The sequence below is a fragment of the Bos javanicus genome, chromosome 29 (assembly GCF_032452875.1).
Source record: "Bos javanicus breed banteng chromosome 29, ARS-OSU_banteng_1.0, whole genome shotgun sequence".
In the NCBI taxonomy this organism is placed as follows: domain Eukaryota; kingdom Metazoa; phylum Chordata; class Mammalia; order Artiodactyla; family Bovidae; genus Bos; species Bos javanicus.
This window is the reverse complement of record NC_083896.1, coordinates 46,406,150-46,426,067: the sequence shown is the minus strand read 5'-3', so window position 1 is coordinate 46,426,067 and position 19,918 is coordinate 46,406,150. Positions and strand designations below refer to the sequence as shown.

Genomic DNA, 19,918 nt, shown 5'->3' with positions numbered 1-19,918 from the left:
CCCTTATTTATATGTAGCCATAGGGCTTAAAAAGTTGGTGTGTTCTTTAAAAAAAAATAATAATAATTTCAGACACAATTTACCCCAAAAAGGAAATGTTTGGAATTTTGTCCACAAATTATTCTAATGCACATGCCACATAAGAAGTGTTAAATGACCACTGTCCTCTATTCTGAAATGTCTTGAGAGAGAGGTTTGGGTCTGGTTCAATAAAGTGATCAAGTGACATGTGACAGTCTGAAATTATAAGGTGTATCGGTCACCTCTGAACACAGCCAACCTTAAAACCCAACAAGCGGTAACCACCCACCCTCCCTTTCCGCATCTCCCCACCCCGTCCACTACAGCAACATGGCAACAGAGGAAAAACGACTAGTGAGCACAATCCCAGTTCTACCACACCAGCTCCAGGGAAGCTTCATTTTCTTAAAAAAAAAAAAAAATTAAGTCTCAGAGGCTAAGAAGAGTACAAAGTAACTACTAGCCTACCTACCTTACAGAGAGGATAGAAAGTTTTAACACTGATCAGAAATCACTCTGAAAAACCCACAACACTGAGAGATCCATGGAGGAGTCAGCTCTGTTTGCTACACCGTTTCTACAGAGCACCAGGGCTCTCCTGAAGAAGGGGGAATGCTATCGACTCCGCAGATGCTGCTGTTCTAACTGTGAACTGCAGCAGGCCAGGGGGACGGTGCAGTCAGCAAATGTGCTCCAGGCTCGTCAGTCAGGGTTAAAGAGACCAAGACAAGCAAGCGCCTCCTCACTCTGCTGCAAGCAGCCCATACGGAGATGAGCCGTGTGTGCGTGTGCGCTGCACGTGGACAGAGCTGCCCATGACTGTGTGGGGGTTCAAGCAACAGCTGTGGCTGGACTAAAGGCATTGGCCCTGAGGCCCCTGCCAGGCAGGCCACCAAGCTCTCCTGCGTTCTCCTTTGAGCAGGGCCCACGGATTCCACCCTGCAGAAATGCCTCTGCCGTTAATTCCTGATGATTCATTATGGTGGCAGGGAATTATGGCATGGATAATCCAAATTGTGGATAATTAAAAAATAAACCTTATATTTGGCTTTGGAAGGCATCTTTTCCTTAGATCTAACTTTTTTAGATATATAATTTACTGAGAACCTAAAACCTCGCTCGCGTTTCTCTAACTCGACACCCACCACTCCCTGCTCACTGTCACACCTTCAAGCTGCCCCCTTTCCTGCCCAGAGACGACACTGCCTGAGCACCTGAGGGCTGGGGCAGGCCCCTGGTGTGCGCATGGTAAGGCAAAGCAAGGCTCTGGGAGTCTGGTGCGAGCACAGGGCAAGGACAAGCCCTAAGAGGCTGGGCGAGTTCTGGATGTACGAATATGAAACATTATGCGTAGAAAGAAACCAATTTGTCTGAATCGTTTTATCTCCTAGAAGGTAGGACACACGGTCGGTAACGTCAAAGTGCAACAAACGATCACAAAGTCATTCTCCCGAGCAAGCGGTGTAAATCGGGCTCTGAGTTCACTGATAAAAATGTGGTCACACAAGGGGAAATGCTCCTTTGCAACTGTTTTGGTTCCTTTTTTTTTTTCTTTAAAAATTTTGTACTTCTACAGATAATACTGTAAACCTTTTGGGTATAAAAAGGAAGAAATATTCCCAAGAGTGCGCCTTTAAATGCTTCACAACAGAATGCAAATACTACGTGTATTACAAAAACATGTGTGAATGCATACATGTATGAACATATAGCTGTATAAACAGATACACGTAAATATGCACACACATATTTGCACTGTCTGTCTATCCACCTAAGGAGGAAGACAGACACAGCCTCCACACAGTAACCCAGAGGACACGGGAAACCAGCAAGCCGCAGCCCTCCATAGTTCTGGGTCCACTGTTGCTTCTAAGAAGACACACCAGCAACGAACCTAGGCTTCAAATCTGATTTTTACTAATAAAGCTGTCAAGGCTTACTAAACCCACAGCTGTGAAGACTGTTACTGTATTCTCCCTAAAGCTTTATGAAAGTGCTTTGGACTCTGAGAAATTCAAGTCTGGAAAGTGCCATATGGTTGTACAATTATTAAAAACTTTTAATTGCCTTTAAAAAGGGGGGAAAAGCCCCCACGTGTCAAAACCGTCGCCCTGGTCAAAGCCAGGGGCTGCTCTGGTCCTTTATTAAGTCAACCTCTTGGGGGGCCCCCCTGGGCAGCTGGCCCCAATCCTCCAGACACCACATGAGAAGACCTCCTCCCCTTCCCTAGAGGGGCGGCCGCGGGAGGAGGGAGAGCAGACAGCAGCGGCGAGGGAACCAGGAGTGGCAGCGGGGCTGGGAGCAGGTTTGCTCATTGGCGCGCCCTGAGCTCTCTGTGCGCAAGCTTCTCACCAAAGCGACAGACAGAAACTATCCGGTTATAATGGAGCCAGCATGAATGTTCTAGGTTAACCTAGACGCGAACTCCTGAACTCAGAAAAAAATGCTTTAGCGTATGTTTCCTATTTTCAAAACGATTCAAGACTGGTCTATAATTTCAATATGCAAAAAAAGTTTACTGGAAGGCTGTCAATCAAAAAATAATCATTATTCTCCCTACTTTTGAGGGTTACATAATGCAGATAAAATCCACAGGAACAGGAGCCTGGTGTCACTAAGGCATTTTGGTGACTGAGATTGGTTCATACACACATTATCAGTCTGAAAATTCTTCCCAGAAAATCTATGACCCTGGAACTGGATCTCGAGAGAGAGACAGGGAATTCACTTTCCAGACACCAGAACGTCATCAGCGTGATTAAACTAGCTACCGCAAACTCCGAGTTCATTAACTTATTTGCAAATATTTGCAAGAACAGGGCGTTCTCTTTCTTAAAAGCTATTCACCAGAATCAGAGTGACCTTGAAAACGCACACTGCACACCATTCAGCTTCTCTGTAGAGGCGGAACGATGTGTAATTGGGGTTCAGAGCAGGTTGAGGGGACCAGTTTGATACTATCCAGGCGCTTCAGGGTCGGGGAAGGATTGCTTGAAGGCACGAGGGCTCACAGGAAGCCAGCCGGGCCTCTGGGGTGGCCAGTGCTGCCGGACAGCAGACCAATGTGTGAGCGGACCAGGAGGCCCACCTGCTGGACAGCTCCCCTGCAGGCTGGCTGCACCCTGCTCCTCACCTCGGGAAGCCAGTCTCCAGGGGCAGTGCCAAGAATCAAGAGAAACCAAAATGCTACCTCAGGCCCATCCTGAACATGTACACATTAAACTGCCTTAGTCCTAAAATCAGACGACTGCTAGTTCAGCCTATCCTGGGGTGTGTCTGTCTACTTGGACACCAAAAGGCAGGGCCTGCAGAGTCATCAGAAACTTCATCCTGGCCCTGGTAAAAGGGGCTTCAGGACTGGGAAAAACATTCAGTGCCAGGGAAGGTAACCACATTAATTCCACTGCCACACCAAATCACCTGACAGGCAAGACTTGGTCCTGACCAAGGGCAGCTTCTCCATATGAGGAGCTAGTGCCTCTCAAAAGGGCTTCCAGGTTGAGCTCCCAAACCTGATACCCAGGAGGCACAGTGAATTCATTCCTCACCTCCGCAGGAACTACCAAGGGAGGATATATCAGTACGCCTGTTTTTATATCCTGTTTTATGCCCCCACACAGATTACCAGGACCTGATAAATGAAGAGGAATTTGGGGACAGGATGAATCTGGGAACGCTACAGAATCTGAAGATATCAGAAACATATAAGCCATTTGGTTCAGGGACACTGGGTAAGTTACTTTCACTGACATTAAACAAGTTTTCTTAGTCTTCTCCACAAATCCCTACTGCAGGAATCTCTGCATAATGAGCATGTCCGAGACACACGCTTACTGAACTATCCAGGTCATTCAAATCTCCTGAAAAGTTACCCACCTCATCATTATCAGATCTAAAGAAACATGCCCTGGAAATATAATCAACATACACCTTTCTCTCACATACCCAACACTTCCTTTTATAAACACTTTGATCTAACTAGTAAGTAGCCCCCAAACACCCTAATGCATGTCTGACTCCAAAGCTGATTCATAAATGACAACTAAACTAAGCATTTAAAATAAAAACAAAAAACAAAACTTTTAGGCATGACTCACTTGCTGCAAAGAAGAATCCTGTGAGAAACCCGTTTCTTTAAAGTCAATTTCATCATCACTGGATGAATGAATATGGCAGGTTGTAACCTATATGCATAAAAATGTAAAAAACTATTTAAGAGAGAAAAATTTTGGACATTTGTATCAGCATTTTTACGGAAAAAAAATCACATTTAGTTTTTCTCTCAAATGTGTAACAATAGCATGAACAAAAACAAGTAAGAGCTAAGCTGTAAAATCCACCCAATAATTCCAGGGAGCACTTCACTCAATCAGGAGGTTCAGCCGCCTAGCCTTCCACTGCCCAACTGCAGCTACCTTACCAGTATTACCCACACCACAAAGCATGTGAGAGACGAATTACTCCATGTATATGACTTTGATAATTATCTCCAATTAGATGTTTACAAAGCGAAGGAAGAATGGCTCAGATAAAATATAAAATAATTAACTATTTCAAGCCTGAAGGGTAAAACTGCAGTCCCAGCAATCACTAATGAGCCACTAAAAAGCTCAGGTTTAAATACAACCATTTCATTTTTAATTCTTGCACTTCTCACTCATTCTAAGAAAAGCACTGCTCGTAAGTGCTAAATATGACTTGAGTCAATAGTCCTCTGCTCATTACAAGACCCCAGACCTTCTGCCCCTTAACACGTAATCCCTGCCCCTAACAACTTAAAACTAACTCACATTAATTAAATAAACAAAAGCATAAACAGGAACTGCTCACCAATTCACAATAAGTGACTTTCATTAATTAATTAATTCATTCATAAATGTATTAACAAATAGAAATGACTAAGTACCACACTAATACTGGTAATTGCTACAGAGCAAGTAATAAATGTGAACAGTCTGCAAAATTCTAAGAACAAGCACTGTACTTCTTAGGTATCTTACACTGGATTTTCTGAGCTACCTGTCCTGTAGCAGTGTTCTAGGCAGAGAGCTCTGTCCTCAGGGGAGAAACAGCGGCCGTTAACCGCCAGCCCTTGCAGCTGTGCCCAGAAGCCTGGAGCCACACACACTGGCCTGGTCTGCTCTGTGATGTTCCAACACCGATTCAAGAAGCCCAGAGTAGAGTCCACAGGGGTCTGTATGTGCTGTGGCTTATGAAATTCTGAATAAATCACTGTCTGAATAAAACTAATCTCATCTTTCTTTATCTGAATAACCCAGTTTCCAACTAACTCCCTCTCCATCCTCCCTAAAGTGCAGACAAAACATTCACATGAATTTTGCATGTGAATTCGCATGAATTTTTCTGATGAAATCACAGCAGAATTTGTGATCTGCCTGCCTGAATCAACCATTGCTTTAGCAAATAGATGGGAAAAGTGTGTCTGTGTGTGTGTGGTGTGGGGGACAGTTTGTCAACCAAGTAGATGGGAAGTGTGTGTGTGTGCGTGTGCATGTGTGTGTGTGTATGTGTGTGTGTGTGTGTGTGTGTGGTGTGGGGGACAGTTTGTCCATGAGAGCCCAACGAGAGTGCAGATGGGATGGGTGGAATACTGCTTGGTCACGGCAGCTGGCACCTTACAGGGTGATTGCAACTGAGAGCAGGTCAAGTGGCTCCGCTGCAGTGGATTTAGGAGCTTCAGGCCACATGGCTGGCAAGTCAATACAAGAATCACACTAAGCCCATGGTGGGGGGTGGGGCACAAAAACAGAAGACAATTCAAACAGAAAGCCAGGAGAACTAGACAGAGCCAAAAAGGAGTCTGCCACTCCCGGTCTGTCTTGCTGTTTCAAGTTCAATAAGAATTCAATGTATCCTTATTCATACTTTTTGCTACAAACTAAGAATTTATCAGCTCATTAATGAAAACAAGAAACTAGAGTCTTGTTTTCAAACTTGAGCAACTACTGTGTGCCAGACACTGTGACCCCTTCCATCTTCTCCTTAACTAGTATCCTCAATGCAATTCAAGTAATCTTTTCCTCCAGAAAGAAACTACTGTTTTAGAAAGTTATTATTAATAATAGCATAAAGCATGTGCACCTTCTCAATTATTCTGTTGAGAGATGTCGTGATTCTGATTCTACCTACAGGATAATGCAGTCTGAAATCATTATTAATAAAATGCGCTAAAAGATGCAATTTAACTTGTTAATCTTAGTCCCTGATCTAAACTTTCAGAACACACCCCTTTTGAAGCATCTCCAGCTCAATAAATGCCTCCCTCATTCCTCTTCTTCCAGCTGAAGTCCTGTCATCTTGTTTCTTCTGTCCCACCCACACCTGTTCATCCTTACTGTCAAAAAAGAACCTGAAACCCCATCACTTCTGCTCAAGTCTATCATCACCTCCCTAGGGAGGGTTTCCCGAGAAGGCAATGGCACCCCACTCCAGTTTTCTTGCCTGGAAAACCCCATGGATGGAGGAGCCTGGTAGGCTGCAGTCCATGCTAAGGGTCGGACACGACTGAGCGACTTCACTTTTCCCTTTCATGCATTGGAGAAGGAAATGGCAACCCACTCCAGTGTCCTTGCCTGGAGAACCCCAGGGACGGGGGAGCCTGGTGGGCTGCCGTCTGTGGGGTCGCAGAGTCGGACACGGCTGAGGTGACTTAGCAGCAGCAGGGAGGGCTCCCCCTCACCGGGACGAGCACTGCGCCCAGAAGTCTCTCTGCTGCACCTCCAGTCCCACTAGAGTCTGTCCTCAGGCCAGCAGCCATGACGATCCTTTAAATCGTGACAGATTTAAAACCACTGACATTACGTCATGGCACTTTTCATTCAGTTCCAAACCCAATGGCTTTTCATCTCACTAAGACCACAACCCCAGGAGCGTGCCTTGAAGCTGCGAGAGATCTCCCGTTTTATTCTCTGCCATGCTCTTTCTGACATAAACATGCAGGTGCCGAACCGGCCTCTGCACCGGCTCTTCCATCTCCACTTGCCTCAGCCTCTACACCAATATTCTCAAGGACATTTCCCTTGACCACTTCATTTTAAACGCACATCTGCCCAAAACACTCCAACTCCCTTCCCCTCACTTACCCTCCCCCCTGTGATTATCCACCTCCACTAAGGCAGGGATTTTTGCCCATCTTGTCTAGTGCAATATCCACAGTGTCCAGCATACAGTAGCCACTCAACGAGTTAATGAATTAAGGAACACCAATAAATCACTAAAGGAGAATTCAGAATCCTAACTTTTAAGAAAGTAACAAGGAGATGAGAACACTCTTGCCAAGCAAGACTATATTCTAAGCAAACTAGACTTTTTTTTTTAATAAGCGAAAATGCTTTTGTTTTGTGCAAAAAGAGTAACCTATACTCTTGATACTGTAGTGAAAGAAAAAAAAAAGCCTTTGAGATGTTACCTTCTTTCATGATAAAATTTCAGATTTATTAACTGTTGTGAAAAGAAAAAGCAAGTAAGAGTTTTTTTCATCTTGGCTGATTAGGTTGCTAAGCAATCTTAAGTATGACCTGACTGGTAACATCTGAGTGAAAAGTAGAAGCCACAGACTCTTCTCCTTGCTCCACGTAGTCCCACTGTGGACTCCCAGGACCTACATGACCCCGGGCTGGTTAGAAACGCAAACCCTCAGAGGTTCCGCCTCGACCCACTGGGCCTGCAAACAATTCATATGTGCGCTCTGGATTACTCTATACAACCTCCATGAACTATCTCATAAACTACCTCAACATTTAAAAAACACACCCTTGCCCCTGGAGAGGGAGGCAAAGAATGAAACAAACTCAGTTCTCCAAAGTCAGCACAAAAACATTTCCTACGTTTTCTAAATTTATCTAAATCCCTACCAATTTTTACAGTTTGGGGGCTTAGTCAGAACAGTGCGGTCTCTGGATGTTAAAATCCCAAGTTTTACTGATGATAAGCTCCCAACACAAAAGCATGAAGAGCGTGTGAGTCTCTCGTGCATTTACTCTGGCGATGCGAGCTCACAGGGTGAAGTGCTTCCAAGAGCTCAGCAAGAAGGCCATTCTGTGACCCTGCTGGGGCACGGCCTGAAACATTCTGGGCAGAAAATAAAGAGTTTGGGAGCTACAGTTCAAGTCTCCTTGGTGGCCTGGGATTAATGTAAAAGGATCCTTGAAAACCTGGAACCCCCATATCCCTAAAAATACAGGGTTGGCCACAACACTTATGAACAAATTCTTTGGTCAACCCAATACTACAAAGCAGAATTCCCCACTGAAGGACTCAGACTAACTGGCGGTGGTCTGCTGGTCTTGGGTGTTTGAAACCAAAGAAGCGAGAGGTCCTGAGAGAGCAACACAGAGTCTCAGGCAACAACAAGATCACAGAGCGGGGCCAAGTCGACACAGAGATGAGCAATGTTAACAGGGCTCTATTACTGGCCACTTCTGCTACATAAACCAACGGCTCCTTCTTTTGTTTTACTGTGGATTATTTGCACAGTCCAAGTGTTATGGCAGCAAGTGCAACAGGCAAAGGAGAACCAGGCTTCAGTCAGCATGCCAGGTGGAGCCCAGGATAACTCTTCATGGAAATGTCTGTCTACATTTACCTGACCCAAAGGAGCTGAGCACTAATTTCGTGCTGTGTGGCCATACACAACATTATGCACAGATGACCGACCGCACTGTGCAAAGCAGCCGAGTGTCACCTGAACTGCAGTGTAGTCCTTCTTTACATACTGACAAGAGAAACGTACTTGAATTACCAGTTTTTAAAAAATCCTGATAACAAATTTAACTGACATTTTTTACTTCTACCTTTGAAGTTAATCAAAGGGCAAGTTTTAACAAATTTTCCCAAACAAGATCAGAATTAATACTCCTATTTCTCTATAAATAAAAAACAAGTCAAAACTCTTCTTTCAAGGAGATCACATTGCCCGCATTCTTAACAAGGACTCAATATGGGGACCTCTAAACTAACAGGTTCAGTTTAAGTATAATTAAGAACAACTTTACTCTGTAATAACACCCTGATCATCCAGAATTTTAACCAATTTGACCGGGGGAAAAAAAACACTCTACGGTGGGTAATACATTTGTTAAAACTTACTTAACCCTTCCTTGATAGCACAAGGCTGTCAAAGTGCATGTCACTTCCTCTGCTGGGCTATAACACACTGAGACACAGGGGCCACTAAACCGGCTTTAATTAAATGGCCCCACACAGTTCCCTTTCTACATTTACCTCTTCATAATTCTTTCAGCTTCTAGTACCTAATAATTCTCCCACTATACCCACCTTAACAAGCCACCAATCTGTCAAGAATCTGTTAAAAGACAACCAAAGTTGTGAGATGATCTACAGAGTGGGAGGCGACAGGCCCCTGGGGCCATGTGACACAGGGTGACCCAGGGACTGCTCTGTAGCACCTCCTACCCCCACCCCCATTTTCTAAATTCTGTTCTGAGCAGATAAGGCTGCCAGGGACTTGACTGCCTAACAATCGAGGGAGTTACTGTGTATTAGAAATCAAGACTGCAGCTGAATTTCAGAACCAGAATGCAACGTCTGACACGCCTACTTCCACGTACAATCGAGGCTCCCACCTCAGGTGTCAGGCGGCACGTGCGTGCAAAAGGATACACTTTCCTTCATCTTCAAAACCAAATCAATACTTACCTTAAAACTTTATGTCTTAAAGACTACATTCCAAAGTCCAATATAATTTTAAAAAATATTATCAATGCCATTGTTCCCTGGCTCAGAGTACCAATCTGTTAAAAGCTGGGGTTCCAAAGTCATCTAAAGAACTTTCCCCAACTGGGAATGACTTTAATGAGGGTAAACTCAACTAAGCAGAAGTAGAAACCAGTTACAGGAATATTTTTTGGTGCTCCAACCACCCGGAGTTACCCAGGCGTAAGGCAACAAACCCGAGTGTGACGGGACAGCTGGGGCTGAGCTGAGGAGCCCAGGGAGCAGGCGCCGAGGGAGGTGAGGCGGTGTGGCAGGAAGCGGGGCTGAGGGCTGCATGTCCCCTGCGTCGTCCCAGGCCGGAACTGGGAGCCGACTGGACAGATGAGCCAGAGCGCTGCGGACGCAACCTCTTTTACTGATAAGAGACACGAACGTACCCCTTGGTCCACCATCACCAGGAAAAGTGGAAGAGAGGTGCCTCACATCTTTCTGAATAAGCGGGCAAAGTCCCAGAGCACCGAGATCACAGAAATGTAATCTTGTAGAACCTACTAGATCCACCGTGTTCCTCTTGTTCGTTTCTCCTAAGGAGCTTGTGCAGAACGTCTCCCATCGCTCCCTGACTTCGTCTGGAAGATCTTCAGAGGGGAGAAAAGAAAAAACGCATGATCACTACAGTGACTTTCACACAGACAAACAGGGATCCTGAGAGGCTGCCACCGTGCAGGTTGCCAGGGTGAGCAAGCCCTGCAGGCTGGGCGCCGGGCCCTGGGAGGCTCAAGTTACAGAGCCGTGCTCAGTCTGAACCCTGAGGACTTTCAGGAACCCCCTACCCTGCCCCTGTGGTCTATGCTTGATGCCAAGAGCCCTAACCAGTTACCTGGATTTAACTATATTTTTAGGATCTTTTGGTAAAAACTTAACCTGGAAAATATTAATGTAAATGTTTCCAGTGAACTCCTTATAAAGGTGTGGTTAACAGTGGTCCTGCTCCACGGTCACGCGTGTCCAGGAAACACTGCACATGTTGACTCCTGCACGCTTTCTTGAGAAATTCTGAGGGAATTTAGCCCCATGGAATCCAGTGTGGGTTCTTAAGCTCCTCAAAGATAATGTTTTCTAAATACTTGTGTCATAAGACAACAAACGGATACATGTGCAATAGTGAAATCCATCCTATACAGAAAATTTAAAGAAAAGGAGACACAAATAGTTTTATGAGAAAATGAAACTACAGCTGCAATCTGGGAGCCCTCACTAGACTGAAGTTGCTGTCTGAAAATTCTGGTTTAAATGTATGTGCACACACGCTCACACCCACATCTGGGAAGCAACCACCATAAAACTAAGACTGCTCTAAAAGAACACATACGTGACATGGCCAATTCAAATGTACGGCTAACGACATGCAGTGAGATGATATGGCTCATCTCTCTCTCAAGAAGCAAAATCCCAGGTGGGCAAGCCCCAGTTTTCTCCATCGCGGGGCCACAATCGTGCCACTACTGCACATTCAATAGGCAACAGCCTCCTGAACACAAACGTTCTTGAGAGGAGGAGGAGAGACCGGGAGCTAGTCTTCAGCAAGCTAACAACTGAACAAATGCTGCACCACGAGGCTAAGACATTTTGCCTCTGGAGTGAGTCACAGGACTAGAAATCCCGCTGGGGCACACAGGGTTCTTCATGTTCTCATCCAGGAGGAGGCGGAGTCAAGGCCAGGGAGCCAGTGGGAAAGGCATCCGCACAGCTTTTTCAAGGAACCTCGGGTTGATTACATTCAAATGCTAGTACAGAAAGAGTCTTTAAGGATATTGGCTAATAGCCCTCATTTTAGTAATAGAGAGAAAAAAATGCTGCTAAGTATCTTAATATGCTAGTGAAAGGAACTCAAATCCATAGGCCATGTGGGGGCCTTCAGGAAAAAACAAACTGCAAGAGTAACTAACTGTAGCTCACAAGGCTCCACTGTCAGCCCATGAGTACTTCAAGCTCATGACTCGTGAACCATGCCCTTAGAGAATGCAAGTGGGTGACTCCAGTTACTGGCCAAGCCTGCCGATACTTAGCAAAAGGACTGAAGAACTAAGAACAGAATACAGCAAAGAGTTATGTTGTTCAAACACATTCTCAAGAGTCTCATTCAAATCTCCAGATAATGTTGAAGTAGAAGGAAGCTCCTTAGACAGCTGTTTAAAAAGCTATGAAGCCCTCCACACTACCCTTAACTTGTCCAATCCAACAGAAACGATGCTGCGACCCCTGAGCCGTTACCTCTGACGAGCTGCTGCACCAAGGCGCTGCTGGGGCCCTTCTCCGCGCTGTGCACGATGCAGTTGGCTATCCTCGTCAGGTGGCCCATGTAGCCGTGCCGCCGACCTCCCTCGGCCCTGCCAGGGGGCAGAGGACAGATGTTCAGACTCCTGACGGAGGGGTGACGGCACAGCTGGCTAACTGCTGTGGAGTTAAGCAATCATTCTAAAATCTGAGCCACCAAGGACAAGAACAGACAGGAGAGGAAGGTAAGGAGTCTTATCAGACTCGGGGTAGGGGTGGGGGGAGCAGCGAAATGTGTGGCAGAAAATAGTCTACTCAAAAAATTACACTGCAGCCTCACTGGACACTAGGGCAAATTTTGTTCAAGTATTCAAACCAACCGTCTTTAGTCACATACTATCTTTAAAAACAAAAACACGAACATTCACCGGTACCTGATGATGCTGTGGCTGTGACTTTCTCTCTTTCTGTAAAACTGTTTTTCAGACTAAACAGACTGTAGAGAACTGAGGTGAGAATTCTACTGGTTCATTTTGCTAAGACAGGATATTAAATTTCAATCATATTAATCAATGACCAGAGAAAGTTATCTACTAATGGCATTTCTTGAGTTAAAACATTAGCTGACTCGAGGACTTGGCCAAGAGGAAAGGTGGTCACCTTGCATCTGGCCCATACACCACTGGGAGCAGACATGCGTGTTACTCCTCACCCATTCCCTCACCAGAGTCTGCTCTTCACAAGTGACCCATCTTTACACTTAGGACTTCTCACATCACTGTGACTGCTCTACCTGAATATTTAAAAAGTGTCAAATATTTTAAATTCTATGAAACAGAAGACTTTTGAATGCAGACAGGAGGGAACAAACTGAAGGGATCTTTACTTAAAGGAGACTCTTTCAGGAGCCACTTTAAAAAAGAAAAAACCACATAATGCTTACAGGCTTGCCTCAAAAGTGTCTGCTACCAAGCTTAGAGGTTCCACAGATACCTATAGGTCGGAAGGCACAGGGCGGACTTCAGCTGAGCTGCTAAGAGCCTCCCTTCTTGTTCAGTCGCTCAGTCAGGTCCAGCTCTTTGTGACCTCTTTCAGTTTCACAGTAAGATTCACAATAAGAACCTGAATGTTCATTCGGGGCAAATTCTTACAAACTCTGCTGTATTCCCTCAAACCTCCACAAGTGAAAACAAACACCCATCTCCAAGCTTTTTGGCCCAAGGCCCCCTATGTTCTTTATGCTTCCTGTTCAAGGAAACCTTAAAAAGCTCTTTCAAGACCACCAAGAAAGAAGAAATCATCTTAGCCAGGATTTCAGAGGCTGGAGCTCACAGGGAGCAGAGCACTGGTGAGACGAGGAGGCAGAGAGAGGCAGGGAGTCAAGGAAGGCGAAGACAGACCAGAGACGTCCGTCTGGCCACAGAAGGGCTCTCCTTGGAGGAGAGGACCTGAGCCCCAGCCACACTCAACTACAAGCCATCTTTCTCCACAAAGAATCAAAGCAAAGCCCTATCAGTTTTTAGTAATTGATTTTTAAAAGAAATGTATACCCCAAAATGTATGCTTCCATAAATATGACTTAAAAGCAAACACAAGAATGCCTTGAGAGTGTTTCCCAAACTCACCCCCTGCTGCAGAATCTATGGGGAGGCATAAAAGCTCCCTGGGCGTTAGAGAGGAACGCTCATCCCCGACAACACTGCTAGGGGAAACTGTAACAAAGCCACTCACAGGCTGCAACACATACCGCAAGCAACCGTGCCAATCAGCTAACGGAAACTTTCTATAAAACGAAATACTAGGCAATTTTGCCCTCCTCTAGCTCCAGGCACAAAGTGACTCTAGGAGCTAATTATCATCACGGAGGACTTGCCTTTGTCATTCTCTTCCTCCTTCCCATCATTCTCAGAAAAACCACCATTCACAAAGAAACAAGAAGTTTCAAAAGCAGCAACAGAGGAGGGGCATACTCCCAACTCCTGGTTTCCCCTCAAGACAGGTAGAAAGACAGGGAGATCTAAAAGTAAATTATTAGAAAAATACCTGTTAACAATTAAATGCTCTGGAAGTCCCAAGAGAGCCATTTGTAACTAGCTGTAAAGTGGCCTATACCATGTAACTATATCCATTGTTCCCTGTCTAGAGCAAGGGCGCGCATTTTCTTCAAATTAAAAATCAGGGCTCCTCTAGAGGCTCAATGGTGAGGAGTCCGCAGGAGACATAGTTCAGTCCCTGGCCCAGGAAGACCCCACATGTCTCGGAGTGGCAACTGCTAAGCCTGTGCTCTAGAGTCCAAGAGCCACAACTACTGAAACCTGAGCGCCTAGAGCCTGTGCTCTGGAGCGAGAGAAGCCGCGGCAATAAGAAGCCCACACGCTGGAGCTGGAGGGTGGGCCCGCCACGCCACAACTCTGCAAAAAAGCCTGAGCAGCAGCAAAGACCCAGCACAGCCAAATATAAACAAATAATCACACTGAACTCCTATCCGAAAACAATATACTTACTGTTTCTTCTCATTCATTTCCCAGGCATCAAGTATTCGTTCTATTAACTGACATTTTTGAAAGAGCTGAATAAAAAAGAATGTTCAGGTTAACACTGACATAAATGTCAAAGTGTCAAAATTTTAAAGTGAAACAGAACTCTAGTTAAACAGAAAAGTGATACATACCACTTTGTACATACAACCCAGCAAGCTAAACACAGCTGTGAATTATTGGCTAAATCAGATGCAGTGTGATAAAGTAACTGCTACCAGCGAGCAGCTGACCTAAAGCAAAGCCAGGTTTTATTCTGAAATGGAATCATGCCCCAGCAAAAATTTAGTTCACAACCCACAGCAATACTTGTACTTTTCAAATGTGAGCAACACTCACTTCTACATGAACTAACAGTATTGCATTCTTATTAAAAACAGGTGTGGCTGGCCAGTGACCAGAGCTGTGGGCTGCATTATCAGAATGTGCAAAGCCAGTCTCATTCAAAGGTCATTTGTCTTCCCCATCTACTTGGTCACTCCAGGCTAGCCTTGCCCGTCTTCAAGGTTTGGGGGTAACACAGTATGAGCGAGAGAATGTCCATAGTCACAGAACTGCAGAGCAAGAAGACACCTGAAGACGACTTGGAAAATCACCACCTCACATTTAACAGAAGACAACAGATCCCCGAAGAGGCGTGCTGCCACTGCAGAGAACCCACCTCTCCCCACTTTCAGTCACAGGTTCAGCACCAAAAATGAAAACTCAGGCAAGCCAAATTAACTGTTCAAGTGTTTTTTAAATTTGTATTGTTTTTTAATTTCCAAAAGGTTTCTAAATCTTCCAATCTATTGAGTTTACTGAAACTTTTTTAGAAAGTTCATCTAATGGTGAACTGCCTAGGATATGATTTATAGTATCACTGGTTAAAAGTACAATCAAAATAGGACAGTTAAATCCTTAGATTCTGAAATCTCACCTCCTACCCTTAGACTTCAATTCACTTCATAACTTAAGTAGAAAACTACTCTAACCAGGAGTGGCAGAAAAAAAGACACCAAGTAAGCTTACATGTTTCAATAACAAGTTGTCACCAGCAGAGTCTTGATCAGTAATTGTGCTATTTTCTGTGTTTTCAAAAGGACTCGCAAGAATCAGTGCAATGCAAATTTCCACTTGTGTATGTAAAAAGTTATTCCATGTGTATTTGAAGAACATGTCCTACAAAAAAAAGAAAAGTAATGCTTTCTTTTACTGTCATCTCAATCTTTCAGTCACTACCTCAATACATTCACCAAATAATCAATCAATAAAGGATGTGCTCCTGGTACAATAAAACAAATTAAAAGGAATACATTATTTTTAAAGGCAGTTTAAAATGCCTCCATAGACTAAACAACATATTTGCTCATTCAACATGTCAGAATTTGCAAGGAATCTAATAGAGACCAACAATAAATGCATAAAGGCAATAATAAATTTCTTCGAGAAAACCTTTTTGTTTTCACAGTGACTAATACAGATATTAAGTTTAGTAACTTTCCAATGATTTTCAAAGAAATTTATGAGAATTTCATTTTGATTCAACAAAATGTTCACTGCTGACTCCTGAGCAGTGTCCAGTGCTAGTTGCAAAATACGGTCTCCAATGTCAAGGTGCTCACACCTTAAAAAAGTAACCAGGCCAGGTCCGTGAATCCTAAGCACAGGCCTCGGAGCCGGGGACCTCAGGGGTGCGGGAAGTCCAGATAAGACAGTCTTAATATCCTCTGCAGCTCTCTCTCAGTGGAAAAAAAACAGAAGCCTGTCCCCTGAAGAGAAGCATTATGAAGGGAAAACAGTGCTGCAGGCAGCAGCCACTATGGCTCACACAACCCCCAAAGTGACTACACTCACTCTTTTCTCCACGGGAGACCGAGCTTTCGGAGGGAAATGTCTGTGTCTTAACTGTCCTGGAAATTCTCTATAACACAGGCACAGATCTCTACGCAGAGCAACAATAAATCACTACTGAAAAATTAAAAGCACTCAAAATTGATGATAACCTCAAGGGCAAGACTGTCTGCGCTCAGACCAAGAAAAGTCACTGACACGTACTGTGAGTTTATGAGATTCTACAATCAGCGATCTTATTTATAAAAGCTCAATGGCAAGTGAAGACATCTTCCAGGGACATCTTACCAGTATGACCCCAATGCTATTCAGCTCCATGAGGTCCCCGTTGATGCTGCTGGTATTCGTCTGGAGGAGGCTGGATACCAACCTAACCACACTTAGCCGGGTGTTCCCCACAGGGGGGTCCAGCACGCCCCACGTAGTCTTCATCACACTTTTCTGAGAAAGAAAAAGCTTTCTGATTAGGTTCAGTTTAGGACTTCCCTAGCGGCCCAGTGCTGAAGAATCCGCCTGCCAACGCAGGGGACACAGGTTTGATCCCTGGTCCAAGAAGATCACACATGCCATGGGGGCAACCAGAGGGCAGCCCCGACTCACCGCTAGAGAAATGCCTGCAGGCAGCAACAAAGACCCAGCACAACCAAAGATAAATAAAAAAATTAAAAACCAGTTCAATAAACAAACGGTGCAGGAGTATGTACTAAGATATGACACTAGTTAAGCTAAGCCCACGAACAACTTGGCCTAAATTCTACACGTGCAGGAAAATCCAAAACTCCTACTGATATCTTTAAGGTATGATGAAATAAATATAAGAGGAAAAAAACAGGTAATTTTCCTAGACTACATATTTTGTAAGAAATCAAGTATTCCCCCTGCCTTCAATATTCTAAACAAGCAGAAAGCTTGTCAAGTCCATGAAGAAAAAGTGCAATATTCCAAACCTGACCAGAAACCGGAGAAACTGAGAAAAGTGACAAGTGCTTTTGGAACACAGTCCTCAACCTCTGCCAGAGAAAAACGCAGACTCAGTAGCTGCCTCTGGGTCACAACCTAGAAACAGGATCAACCTCAAACCTGCTTTCATCCATAAAAGGGAGTTTGTATTCTTTGAAATTACAGAAGATAGACCCAGAACGTTTCAGAACTTTAGAAGTTTGGCAGGAGACCCGCAACAAAGTGAAAAGGGTATCCTTCTCCATGTCCCCGTCCAACAGGGCTTCCCAGCACCCCCGCCTGCTCTCCTCCAGGCTCAGGGGAAAGGGGAGCCACCCCCTACCCTCTGCAGTACATGCTAATGAACACAGATCTACTCACACACTGCACTGTGCAGTAAAGCCCGTCAGAGGCTGAACTCACTGCCCCCAGCAGGGAAACAGAAGTCCAAACAAAACACTGTCTTACTTTGGAATCAGGCCCAAGAAGAGCACCAGAGTGAGAACCCACATGAGATGCTTCTCTGTCCACCGAGAAAGGAGACAGTGACACCTGAGATACGGGTCAGGGGCGCCCAGCCACACCTCCTCTTCTCTCAGGTCGCCCCCCTCCTCCGACTTTCACTTCTTTTCTCCTGAACAAATGCTGCTTCTTCCCTGACTCTCCTGCCCTGCTCCCCAGGCCTGGCATGAAGGACGCCACTGGCCAACATCAGTAGCGCACTTTCCACGGCGGGCCCTGAGCACTCCGGCCTGTGCCCCAGACCACTGCCTGCTCGCTGGTCATATGACGAGACAATCTAGAATCTGAACCAGACTCCAAGCACAATGGACATAAATTATTCTCTGCCTCCCCTCCACAAACTGGAAACACCTAAAGCAGAAGGGAGACACTACTACACTCTGTCCCCAGGAACTCACTCCACAGAGGCCACAGAGGTGCACTGTGTATAGCCTGAGACGACGGGTGCGATGATGCACACAGAAGGAAAAACCAAAGTTAAGAACTAGCGTGGGCGGCAGAACCCTCAAGGGTCTGTCTTCCACCCCAGAGACACCACAAGGGAGAGCCTCGTCCCCTAACCTCAGTCTGCAGTGATCCAAGGGGTAGTCATGACAAAGACACCGCTATGGACCATGGACACCCTGCTTCTGTAGGTCTCCACTGTCTGCGTTTTCAGTGGCTGCCTGAATAAACAGTCATTTCTGGATTAGCCCCTGACAGAAAAACTAACACTCCAAGTCACAGTCAACCCACCACTTCTTGAATGACAATCTGTCTGTCAGGCAGTTATACTGCTCCAACTCTGAGTAAGACAACCCGACTTCCAAGATTAGTGTCTTGAAGATTAATGTGTACCTCAAAGGTGTGAAAATGACATGCTATGAGAAGAAAACTATTTTACTTGCATGTAAATACACAGAATTTATAGGAAAAAAAAAGAACAAAAAGCTGAGTTTTCTAAGCAGGTAAGTATCTTACTTAATTTGCTTAATTCTATTCCATTCATCAATTTAGACACTATATACAGATAAAAGCCAATTTAAAAACTAGTTCAAAAGCAATGAAAACAACGGCACTTCTAACATACTCTGCACAAGGCGGGTGGGCCACAGCCAGCTCTTTAACTCAGAAGGTTCACCCACCGTCTCACAGCTGAAATCAGACTACGGAACTGTTCAACGACTCGTCAGAGAGCTGCCTTACCTTGGGGGGCTCAAGCAGGAGCTCGTGAAAAGATCCAAGTCTTCCTCGAATGGCTTCTAGAACACTCTTGTTGACCGAACAAGCTGAATGACTCATGCCTGGTGGGCAGATCTCTATATGGCCTTCAAATCTTGAAACAAAGTAAGTTAATTTTATTATTTCAGAACAAACCATTCAAGGTGCTCTGTAACAGTTATGGTAGTGGCTGAGTCACATGGTCATGCCTGACTCTTGCAACCTCATGGACTATAGTCCAACAGGCTCCTCTATCCGTGGGATTTTCCAAGCAAGAGTACTGGAGTAGGTTGTCATTTCCTCCTCCAGGGGATCTTCCTGACCCAGGGCTCGAATCAGTGTCCCCCACATTGGCAGGCAGGTTCTTTACCAACTGAGCCACCAGGGAAACCCCTATCAGAGTACAGGGATATTCAAAACAACTGTGGAATATATGTAATTATATAAAAATTTCTGGAAGGATAGGAAGAGGGTATAATAAAACCTTGATGGGGATCAGCTGACATGACCAGAAATCCAACATATGCTGTCAGGGGAGAAATTATATGCCATTTCCTCCCATTTTCTCTGAACTTTCTAGCTCCTTGCACCTACTATACTAACACCATGTCTCTAACCAGAAAATGTGGGAAGCAACCAGAGATCCCTGAACCACAGTGCATACCATTCTTGCCTACCACTGGACGACGTTAATGATAAACAGGCCTGGGATTTCCCTGGTGCTCCAGGGGTTAAGAATCGGCCTGCCAAAGTAGGGGACACAGGTTCGATCCCTGGTCCAGGAAGATCCCACATGCTGTGGGCCAACTAAGCTCATGGGCCACAACTACCAAACCTGGGCACCCTAGAGCCCGTCTTCCACATGCAGCACTGAAGACCCAGGGCAGCCAAAA

General features: G+C 45.1%; 1 protein-coding gene across 16 annotated transcripts in view; it reads right to left on the bottom strand.

Annotated features, from left to right (window-relative positions):
* Positions 1-19,918, bottom strand: part of PPP6R3 (protein phosphatase 6 regulatory subunit 3) — a 125,118-nt gene that overhangs the window by 27,103 nt on the left and 78,097 nt on the right. For 11 of the 16 annotated variants that reach the window (XM_061407240.1, XM_061407238.1, XM_061407245.1 and 8 more), the window contains 7 exons: positions 19,011-19,140; positions 16,653-16,805; positions 15,543-15,692; positions 14,499-14,563; positions 11,992-12,107; positions 10,270-10,355; positions 4,119-4,205 (listed from right to left, as the gene is read on the bottom strand). In XM_061407240.1, coding sequence (XP_061263224.1) covers positions 4,119-4,205; positions 10,270-10,355; positions 11,992-12,107; positions 14,499-14,563; positions 15,543-15,692; positions 16,653-16,805; positions 19,011-19,140 — 787 coding nt within the window. The remainder of the gene's footprint in view (positions 1-4,118; positions 4,206-10,269; positions 10,356-11,991; positions 12,108-14,498; positions 14,564-15,542; positions 15,693-16,652; positions 16,806-19,010; positions 19,141-19,918) is intronic. The other 5 variants (XM_061407247.1, XM_061407249.1, XM_061407248.1 and 2 more) reach the window with 1 other exon arrangement.